General features: G+C 27.6%; 1 protein-coding gene across 1 annotated transcript in view; it reads right to left on the reverse strand.

Moving 5' to 3' along the window:
• Window positions 1-1,868: 1,868 nt before the first annotated feature.
• Window positions 1,869-12,462, reverse strand: part of LOC111631839 — a 58,222-nt gene continuing 47,628 nt past the window's right edge. Inside the window, exon 4 of the mRNA XM_023376163.1 lies at window positions 1,869-2,085. Within this exon, the coding sequence (XP_023231931.1) occupies window positions 1,869-2,085 (217 nt within the window). The remainder of the gene's footprint in view (window positions 2,086-12,462) is intronic.

Below are 12,462 nucleotides of genomic sequence, written 5' to 3' on the forward strand. Positions count from 1 at the left end.
GCATATTTTTAAACGTTTAAAAATTAATAAATTAAATTTATCTTAATTTTAAATAATTAAAAATAAAGTTTTTTATTATAAAATCTGATTTTAAATTTTTCTAAATTTACTCCAAGTAAGCAAAACAAGTAAAATTCTCCAAGCAGAATTAACAAATCTAGACAATGGGATACTGGGGAGTAAAATTGGTTCACATTCTACATATATACATACATGAAAATGTATGTATATATGTATATATGCATGTATGTATGTATATATACATACATGAAAATGTATGTATATATATTAATATGTATATATATGTATGTGAAATGTATGAATATACATGAAAATGTATATATAAATGCATGTATTATGTAGAAAAACATAAAAAAAACAGATTTAATATATAAATAAAATCAAATATAAAAAATACTTATTAAAATATAAAGATAATTTATGATAAAAATAAAAAATTTTTGTCTTCTGTTTAAAAATTCGATTTAAAATAAATTTCTTTTAAATTTTAAATATACACAATTTATTTAAGTAACTTAATTATAAATTCTCTATTTATTTATTTAAAATTAAAAATCTTTATCATTGTATATTTACTTATTCATAATTAGTAATTAAACATTATCAGAAAGTAACATAAAATTTGATCATTTGTTAATTACATTATATTCAAATACAGTTAAATGAAAGTAATTTGGTTTAAAATATTATAATTTCAATGAAAAATAATTAAATTAATCATTATACTAATTATTTCGTATTTTAACATTGATATATTTACCTTAGAACAATAGCTATAAAACGTTGAAACACGTCAAAAATTTTCTATCCTCTGACAATAAATTAATGTTTTGATGTTGATTTTGACAAATACAATTTAAACATTTTTCAAATATAAAATATCTACTTTAAATATAATTATTTTTATCGATAAAAATTCGTAACGATACATTTATTTCATTGTGTGAAGTCATAAGAGAATAAATAAATTTAGATATATTTTTTAAATTGTTTTTCCTTCTTCTTAAAAAATTCTCAATTTTCTTTTTCTCTAAACTCTAAAAAAAAATGTAGATAAATATTGAATTAAATATGTTTAAAAATACTAATATGTTACGAGGTAAACAACTTAAAATATCCGCACAAATACTTTAAATTCGAAGATAACATTACAAGATAAATTAGATATGATGCTATATTTATTTTTACTTTTGAAAGAAATAAATTTGTAAATACAGTATAAAAAATATAGCTTTAACTGTTGATAAATATATCAACTTTGAAGTATATTAAAAGAAATAAAATTAAAAGTTGTTGTTATAAACAATAATGCTTTTATAAAATGTGAGAAGTGTCAAGTTAAAAAAAAAATTCGAATATTTGTTTTTAAAAATATTTAGAAAGATAATTGATCTAAAATTTAATGTATTTTGATGTAATTATGTTATTTTTTATTGCGTTTTATTTCTCTAACCAATTGTTGTTTAGATAATTGTACTGACATCCAATCATCATTTAGACAATCGTGTATCTAACCAATCGTTGTTCAGACAACCATATCCTAAAACAATCTTCTTTAGCATTAATTAGTAGCATTTTATGATGCTGTATATATATATACAATGAAATCTCTTTATTATGGACATTTACGGGTTCAAAACTGTATTCAGTGTATTATATAGTACACTATATAAAAATAGTAATATGGCACGTTACAGTAAGTGGCGAATTATTATAAAAAGGTCATTATTACTTTTTAAACAATTATTTTACAATTGATTGTAGCAATTTTTGTCTTTTCTATTGGTGTAAAACTGCTTGAGTTTGTTCACTTATCTGTATGTCTATAGATGACTCTATAGCAGATGTCATTTCTGTTGTAAAGCCATAGATAGCAACTTAATTCTTCTTTTCTTGTATCTCATGAAGTGACTGAAGATTGTTTCTTTGTACTTACTTGTGATGTCAGAATCTATGTCGACGTAATGGTTTGCAATGATGGTGACTTCTACTTTATTCATGAGTCTCTGTGTTATCTCCATATCATTTCCAATAGCTGCTACAAAATTATAAGCGTTCTCATTGCTGTAATAAATTTTGCTTTAAAAAAATAACTTTGAATATTTTTGATGATAGAACTTGTCTCCAAGTATTTGAAATCTCCATGATATAACTCGGAAGACATTAAATTGCTTCGTTAAAGTTTTCAGCGATTTATATTTGCGACTATATTCTTCATGATATTTGTCTGAAACTTTGAATTACGTTCTCTACTTGATCCATACATTGAGACAGTGAAGTGACATTCGGTAGCAGAAATATAATCTCGACATTTTCGACGTAGAGATTATATTTCTGGATTCTGGATGTGATGTAGCAGTGTGAAGATACAAAAATGCTTTTCTGTTTTGGCGCAACATTTTTCTGTTCATCTATTCCTGCCATTCTGCCATAATTTCTCTCGTTAGTTAGATTTCGTAAGGAATCCTGTACACTCCTGCTTTTCCTTCTTTATTAATGCTGTCCTTGTCATTTCTTAATATATTGTAGAGGTTCGGAGCTCTTTTCAAAATCATTTTGGACTTTTTGCTGTCCGAAATTTCTTTCATAATGGCTTTAGTAGTTCTATCGTACGTGAATTTTGTGATTTTTACCGATATCGCCGCATGGAGTCATTTGTAGCTTCTAATCAATCCTGTTATCGTAGCTGATCTGTATCCTAGAGTTCAGGCCACCTGCAATATCCTTGAGGAACCTTTCTGTTCAATCTTCAACTTAAGGCCGTCATTGTTATTATTGACCTTACCAATAAACTCATAGACTTTTTTGTTCTATTGTTTTTTGTATTTGAATTTATATATTATATTTTTAGAACATCGTTATTTTTTCTCAATTAACCTGAGGATGGCCTATCGAATAAGTGGAAAACCTTAGTTACTTTTAAATAAATTTTACTTTATTTTACTTTTTGACACCGTGAAGATTTTGATTTGATAATCTAGGATCTTCTCGCCTCTTTATTCTTCTAGTCCTTTCTCTTTTCTTTTCAAGAGGAATAAGACGTACTGAGAAGAAATCTGGAAAGGATCACTTGGTTTAAAAGCATGAATAAAATAAAGATGATAATAATGAAGATAATTCAATAAATAAAAAGTATCTATATATATTTTTATGCAAGATGTTTTAATTTTATTTAAAATATAAATAATTCTATAGTTTATACTCCATATTCATAGTAATATAAATAACAAAAATAATTAAATCAAGTTTTAAAATTTTCCAGATCTCGAAACTTTACATACAGAAAATTAATTGAGTTTAATTTTCAAATTCTAAAATTTACTTATTTTTTTTTTATTTGTAGAAATGAGAAAGTTCATTAAAAAAATTTTTAATGCTAATTTTGCAAGTGAATAAATTATTAAATTTAATTTTGATTTTTCAAGTTCGAATAAGAATAAATTGCCAATGCAGTGATATAAAGGATCAAATTTACACAAAAGCTAAACAAATTCCAAGAATCTTACTCCATCAGGATACAGTTTAGGACCTCTTGTTTTTACACATGTTACTATTTTGTGAAGGTGAAGGTCCTCTTACATATTATAGTTTAGAGACACAGGTCTTAATCAGGTTCTCGTTACATTATCGTTTTTAAAAATGAGTTTTAATTTACTTTATAATTTTAATAAATGAAATTAGTAAAAATAATTAAGGTTTTTCTATTTCAAATACACGGATTCGGGTCTTTTCACTTTTATTCGGACACTGTACTCCAACTAAACACTAATGGCTGTCAAACACATTGTTGCCTCCATAGACGAAGAGTACTGAACAACAACAATTTTATCGACAACTATTTCTTCCGGTGTGTAGATTTAGTTGCAGTATTTACTATTAAGTGACAATAATTAATAAATACAATGTAGACTATATCTTCTTGCCTCAATACCCTGTCTTGCTCCCCTTGCTTTATATGACAAACAACTATTTATTGTAATTGTAGGAATTTGAAGTAGTATGTGAACTTATGAATGAAAGTTTAAAAAATTGCCACAATAAATTACTAAAAAATTCGAAGAAACTAATGAAAAATTGTGTTTTGGTAAGATGAAAAATACAAGTAATAAAGCTGTTATAAAATGTTCAAAATACCAAAAAGTATTGAAATATAAATCAAAAAACTTCAAAGATCGAATAATATTTATAGAACACCTTTCGACCATTCGCATGAATAAAATAAAGCTGCTTTTTTAACAAATCTATTTATGTGGGGGATGCGTATCCTGGATATCTGAAAAATATCTGATATAGGATAATATTTGACTTCTGGACTAAGATACAGATTTTTGTATGTATGATATAAAGATAAATGATTTGTATAAAGATATAAAAGGATTGTTAGAACGTAACATTATCCTGATGATAATGTTTATTATATTCTGAAAATAAATAAGAAAGTTTCGTGAAAGATAAAATAAAAAACAATAGAAAGATCGTGACAAAGTTGTAGAATTGAAACAGAGAAATGTATGTTTTATCCATTGAAGGCGAAGAGAGGAAAAAATTGAATGTGATTAAGAAATGTGTGGCAAAAGAGATGACAAAATTACAAAGATTTTAAATTTTATAAAATGGAACAATACAGAATGATAAATTAAGAGGTAAGAACCATGAAATATATTTTGAAAATATAAAGAAAAATATTTTTTCATGAAAAACTTTAGGAAATAAAAGTGAAAACAGTGATAAGTACGTAACCGTTACTCAAATACTTAAAAGAATCTTCTTTAGCACTTATCTAGCTGTTAATCATTGTTTTCTCTTTGACTAATTTATATAAGAATTGTTTTAAGATATCAACTAGTACATATTTGATAAACATATTAATAATGGATAAAATATAATTAATCTACAGTGACTCGTTTACGGAATATAATGTTTTAATTTATAAATTCATTAAAAGTCTGTAGCCTACTGTTGCCATTCTTTGCAGATCAGACAAATGTTTTCAACTGAGACAGCCTTAAACAAACGTTTCAAGATACCTTTTCTTTTCCTTCCATTTATGTTGGTCTTTTATTTTAAGGTATCTTGGTTCTTTTTTAAATGTAAAGTTTCTTTTATCGGTGATTCAGTAAGGATAAAAGGAACGGTCTTTTTTCCTCTTATAAGTTCTCATTACGCCTACCAAAAAAATAAAAAATAATTAGACAAAATTAATTAGCAAAATTTATAATTAGCACAGAACAGATGACAAACGTATTATTATTACTGAATGGCAAGTGTAGACGTCTTAAAAATTAAAATCTTAAACACATGAAAGCCACTTATTTTTTATTTCTTATACAATTATGCAATGCTAAGATCCTCGTTTTATTTAGAAGCACATTACCTTAAATATGAGAAAGTCCAATACTCGCCGAATTTTACACAAAGCATCCAAGGACGACTATTCGCTCCGGTTCGCTAACTTTGTCTCCCATCACGCTAAAACTTTTCACACAGGAAGTAAGCAACTAATTACATACTGTAAACTACCCTAATGTGGTGCTAATATCTGCTATTGCTGATTTTTAAACTGCATCGAGGCAACCTATTCCTGATAAATCTTGCTTCGGGCTCTCCTACGGTACAGAGTGATCCATACAAGTAAAGAATGATCTAATCGAGTAAACGTAATATAGTACGATATAGAGCGATCCAGTGTGATGCAGAGAAATCCACGGTAAGTTTTTTTAATTAAGATGTTTTATTTCCACACGTTATACATGCCATCATCATAAGTTTACCATTTGAAGAAACCATAAATACAAATGGCTCCCTGAAAGCTTCTTATAAATTACAACTTTCATTTTACAAAGTTAATCTAAATCTCTTTATCGCTTTAATTATTATGTTCTGTTTCTTTATCTTTATTTTTCCAAGCGAATGACAGTCATGAGTTAGGTTTTCAATCGTATTTTTTCATCTAACAACTGTTGGTCGATAACATGCCTTTGAGCAAATCCTTAGTTAAACTATAAACAATATCATGTTTTTATAACCTACATCATCTCCAATTATTCCTGATCTCTATTTAATCACTTTTCTAATTTAGTAAAAGGACCACATTATTAATATTTCATTCGTTTATTTTATATTTATTTTAATAAATCTCATTTTTCGTGTATTAATGAACTATGTTTGTAACTGTTGAAAAAGTTTTTCTTGATCTTAATTTTGCATCTTTTTAAATAAATTAATAAAAAAAATATATAAATTTTGTATGCATTTAATACATAATTTATAAAATTGTTTAGTTCTTAAGTAAATATTAATTTCTCTAATTATTTGTATATATTTTTTTCTAGATTATAGTTATAGTCTAATATTTAAATAGTGAATTTAGGTTTAAAACAAAATATTTTCTTGAATAATTCATTATTTTTTATCTCAATTTTCAATACATAAAAATATACTTTTATTTAATATTATGGTGTAATTTTTCTATAATTTTTCTATAGTTAGATTTAAAAGTACTGGTGCTTCGTGCTTCGAATTTAATTCATTCCGGAAGGCCATTCGAACTCCGAATCACTCGAAGTTCGTATCAATTTTTCCTATTACAAATAATGGAAAGTGAATTAATTCGTTCTCACATAGTTAATCGGGTCCTTCTACCTGTAAGCTTTCATATCTTGTCTTGAATTTCATTTATCTAACAGTTTTCTCAAGATTAAGGATAGACAGACGGACGCCAGTGGAAATTTATAGGTCTATAATTTTTTGAAATTAAATTGCATTTATTGTTCGCACACTATTGACTTTGGTATCTCAAACATGGGCTGTCAGATTCGTCACACCTGTACTGCTTTCATGCTTCGCACTAAGTTCCTTTTTTCACCTTAATCGTCGATACTATAACCTTCCTCTTACACTTCGTTGCTGCTTCCACACTTCTCGGATGCAATAGTTAATAAATAAAGGTTAAAGTCATGTTGCCAATCTTCTGTCGTGGAAACCCCTAAACATACCTGAAATTCTCCTTAAAACTAGAAGAGTTCCCTAAAAATTGAAACAAGTTCCCCTTAAATAGTTTTGTTCCAGGTGCAACGATCTGAAAAACATAATACAGTCGACCCCCCATAACACTGTTGATTATTCCGTTTTATATGAATTCCATGTTGTACGAGTCTCTTAGATTTTACAAATATGTGTGCTGGGCTGTGAATGGCTTACGTATTTGTAAAATCTAAGTGACTCGCACAACATGGAATTCATATAAAACGGAATAATCAACAGTGTTATAGGGGGTCGATCTTTGACAATCCAGAGAAACAAAAGTATTCGCTTTAGGGACTTAGGCGACATTGGCACAGTTGAGCAAACACATCATTTGGTGAAGCGACCTGTTTCGGATCTCGCTGCGAAAGCAGTCAAGAGCGTCTGACTTTTGGAAGCTCCTGTTCGTCAGTAACTAATATAGGTATACTACATTTTCCTCCTAAATTTTCCTCTATTTTGCTAATTCTTTCATAAATTTAGGGAGACCTCTAAGTTGGCATCGCTGGTTATATTAGATTGAACAGAAAGATTTTTCATATTTTTAAGAGCTGTCATTACTTAACATAGATGTGTGATTTCGTTATAACAGTTGTGAAATTTTATACAGTATTGTTGATGGAAGGTTGTATTCTTTGTTAACACGCAATATATATAATAAAACGCGCCAAAAATAAAGCGAAAGAGCACTGAAAACATACGAGAGCGAGAGATGACTTGGGCGCACGAGAGATTGCGTTTACACTTCGATCGCATTTTTTTTTCATTGCGTGCGCTGTTCGAACTTTGAAGCTTCGTTCGAACCCCGAAACAATTTTTGTCAAATTTAGTGTTCGAAGTACGAGATACCACTGTATAGAGAAGTCAAAATACATTTTAAATTTTGTTTCTATTTAATAAAAATACAATATACAGTACATACATTCTATGTCTTAGGATTTATAGATACATTGCTTAAGATATTCCTTGTAAAATTAATAAAATTCCTGTGATTTTTATAGTGGCTCGTATTAGACGATACTCTAGTTAAATAGAACGAGAAATCTGAAAGAAAATTAGCAAATTTTGTTTATAAAAAAAAAAGTAAAATTTTCAACAGAAAAAGTTAAAAAGATACAACCTATAATAGTCTCCACGTCTATTAAACATTCACGATTATAATTTATTAATATGCAAGCTGCCAAGCTGCCCCTTAAGTCTAAAACTATAAGAATTACGTTAATCCTTGTTAAATATTTCGTAGGTAAAAACATGGCATTGATTAAGGAGGAACTAATTCAAGTCAAAGCTTTACATGTAATACAAGAGCCACGCTTTACATGTAAAAGAATAAACAAAGATTGCTGATCTTTTGCTTATTTTTTTCCAATGATTCCAATGATTCTAATGGTCCAATTATGTGTTCTTTTTTAACGTAGAAAGTCGCTTCATTCCAAAGAATTTTTTCGTTTAGGAAGATTTCCTTTGTATTCAGGATCCATTTAAACAGGTTTTACTGTACATTTGTTAAAATAATTGGCATAAAATAATTATAGAAAAATATTTATATTATTTTAAGATAATATATATATATATATATATATCTTTTTGTAGTTTACGTTGATATGGACGTACAGTACTGTGTAATCCTTGCCAGAGGATATGGCCTCATACAGCAATTATTATAAAATAGATAAAATTGGAATCTATATTTAGAATCAGAATAAAAATAACAGATCAAGATGATAATCTTATTAAATAAATATACAGAATTGTTTATCGTTAACTTTACATTAAATATATAACAAAATAAGATATTTAAAAATATATAAATTGAAGGAATTAAAGTATAAAGAAATATCTATTTGAGTTAATAAATCAAAAGATTTTATAAATAACTGAATAGAAAAATTCTTATCAAGAAGAAATTGTATTATATTTTAAGTTAAAAAAGAAATAAAATAAATCTACTTTTGAAAAATATTATTAAAAGTTCGAGACAAATATGAAATTGCGTTAAAAATGATTTATTGACAGTTTTAAAAATGATATAGAGTATAAATAAATTAAGTTTTAACAAATATATAGAGTTACTATAATGATGAAACTTTGAATATAAACAATATAAAGAAGATAGAGTTAAGAAGTTAAGAGAGAATCAGAAAAATATGAATTCACTAAAGATTATTTTCAATTTTATATTCGAATTTACACAGATTTTTTAAAATAATTTTTCGATTTTAAATGATAATATTATTATAATGAAATATAAATAATTTATTTCAACGATTAGAATTTCACATTTAGTTGAAGATATTGAATTAAGGTTAAGGTGTTAACAGATTTATACATTTCACAAAAGATTAATCAACTTATAAAGCAACAAATATTCCATTTTTCAATGAAGATAACTCTATACAAATATTTCAAAAAAAATGTTAACTCTATTGACACTAGATTAAAGTAAAATCATTCTTACAAAGATGAATTCTAACTAAATTAAATTATAGAGTAGATTGGGGGAAGTCGCTCATAGTTAACAATTGTTCCGCACAGATGGTAACTGCTGCAACGTATAGAGATTTCAGTCACGCAACCAGTTTACTTAAATCCTTTCTTTATTACACAACAACAGCAATGAAGAAAAATTACTAAGTATTACAGAAATAAATTCAGTTTTCGAAACGATTGTTAATATGTGTCTTCTCCGTATAAGGGAGTACTGTAATATGCACACACCATCGCGTTCAACATGCTGCAACGGAAACGAAGAAAGTTTATGAAAGGTGTTCTTGCTACATGTAAAACTAAACACGTTCCTGGGGTTTTCTTGCCCCCAAAATAAAAGAAAGATATTTGTGAGAGGAAGTCACTTTTTTATATGTCAACTAGCCTATAGATGTAGAAGAGAGTAGTCTATTCAAGTAGCTTATTTTTCAAACACAGGACACTTAAAGTTTTCCCAAAAAACATCACGCAAGTCACGATGAGCAGTCCTTGCACTGGTGTTTTGTGGCTCGTAATAAGAGAGTGAGGTTAAATGGATGCTTTGCTCACAATTTTTATGCTAATTAACAGGCCAAGTCTCGGGCATCGATCATAGTTAATAGGAATCGCCGAGTCCTGAAGATGATTATGAAGTTTTAGTTCGATTTCTGCAAAATGGTAGTTTTGATCAAGAGCAGTGTCTGCAAAACTTTAATTTCGAGATCTCACAAGAATCTTCTTGAATGAAGCTGATTGAAAAGAAGCTGAAAGAATATTGAGACTTTGCTGACATCTTAATGTTCTTTGAGGAATTCTATATCGTTTGCTGATTTACTTCCGATTCACTTAATTTCTTTCTTAGCAGCAGATGTTATTCTTTAAAGAGATTTTTCCGACCTGCTTTTTCTGTTAGTCTTTCGGTCGTTGCGCATTTTATTTTATTTTTCCCAAAACAGTAAGGCTAGAATAAACGTGGTTACAACTTGGTTACCACTTTCAAAAGCTATTTGACTATACTTTAAAGACGTGTGATCATACTTTATAAATCAAACAACTAAATTTTTTAATGAAAATACCACACTTAATTAATACAATTATACTTTCCAAAATAACAAAATTGTCTAGAGAAAACTACTATCAAAATATTGAAGATTAAAAAAGAAGACTACCTGTGACGATGTAACTACATTTATGTCGTATAAGTAAACAGATCATAGCTTATTCATGTCCATAGATCAAATGAGTTTGAACAGTGTTGCCGAGTATGAAATTTTTCACGATGCGCATTTTACTCCGATGCCCATAGATGTATCGTTATACTCATTTCCCAGAAGGTATGGGCAGCATGCAAGTGACATAGCAAACGTACTGTACACTCTTCCATTGATCAGATTCCTCTAGACACTCCATCTCTCTCCTAGAACATCTCTCGTGCTCATAATCTTTCACTCCTACAAATGCTCATTCACTTGCATCAACTATGATTTCCTAGGTCACCTCCTGTTTCACTTCTCTTTCACTCTTCTCAGCTATACTCTCTTCAGTGATTCCTCCTCATTCAATCTCTTAACCCGACCAAACAACCGTAAAGCATACTTACTCACCTCGTGTATGACAAATTAAATTAATTTTCAACAATTATTTAGTTTCTTTAATAATGCATTTTAGAGAAGTCCCATTAATGGTAAGTTATATGAATTCGTGTAATGGAATTAATGGTATGTTAGGATTAATGAATCGCTATATAACAATGGTATATTATATACATCCAAATATAATATACCATTAATTCTAACCATAAAATTATATTGTTAATAAAATTAATGTAAATTATAATTCTAATGGAATAATTATTATTAACATGGTTAACGAATTTCTCAATATTAAGAAAGAGAAAATAATCTTTGATATGCAATGAGATGTCACCTTAGAATTAATAATGATAAATATTCAATAAAGGATTATAATGTTAATTTTGAAACGGAAACTGGATTAATTGTATATATTATTGTGATTATTCTTAAAATCAAATTGTCTAATTAGTTACAGATGATATCGTATAATATAGTTTCATCCCTTTTATCATCCTTCGCATACTGATGTTGATAATATTAAAGTAGAATACACCTATAACTGATACACAATTGAATTTAAAAAAACAAAAATTGATTTTTTTTAAATACTGAATTATTATTATTATTATTAAGATATTAAACAAGTTTAAATATAATAAAAAATTTTTAGAATAAAATAATTGTAAAATTAAAAGAAGATCATTCTAGTCCACAGGCAATGATTTCAATTAACTGATGACAGTAATTACAAAATGTAAAGTAAAATTTTAAGATTTTGTCATAATCTATTAGAAAAATTTGATGTGGTAACAAAAGTATACGTAGATAATAGAATTACTTTGAAGTAATTCGTGAAAAATTATTTAATTTAAAAGAAGATTTAATTGACAATATTAATAAGATGAACATGATAAACTTTTATAAATTAAAAATTATCTAAGTTTAAAAATGTTATTGTTGATCCTTATTAATCAAAATTACGGTTAAGTGACTTTTGGACCATCTGTATGCAGTGGCCTAACTTTACTCTGGGAGGATGACGTAAAAATACTAACAACTACAATCACAATGAAGAAAAATTAAGCATATAATAAACCTTCTGGGGGATAAACATCCACATCACTCCCCATCTGTATGCATATATGTATGTATATATGCATACAGACAATGAAATATATGTCAGTACCAGTTGACCCCCCTATAACACTGTTGATAATTCCGTTTTATATGAATTCCATGTTGTATGAGTCACTTAGATTTTACAAATACGTGAGCTGTTCACACCCCGGCACACATATTTGTAAAATCTAAGTGACTCATACAACATGGAATTCATATAAAACGGAATTATCAACAGTGTTATAGGGGGGTCGACTGT

Source organism: Centruroides sculpturatus, unplaced genomic scaffold (genome assembly GCF_000671375.1).
Source record: "Centruroides sculpturatus isolate CEXI.00-Female unplaced genomic scaffold, Cexi_2.0 scaffold820, whole genome shotgun sequence".
In the NCBI taxonomy this organism is placed as follows: Eukaryota; Metazoa; Arthropoda; class Arachnida; order Scorpiones; family Buthidae; genus Centruroides; species Centruroides sculpturatus.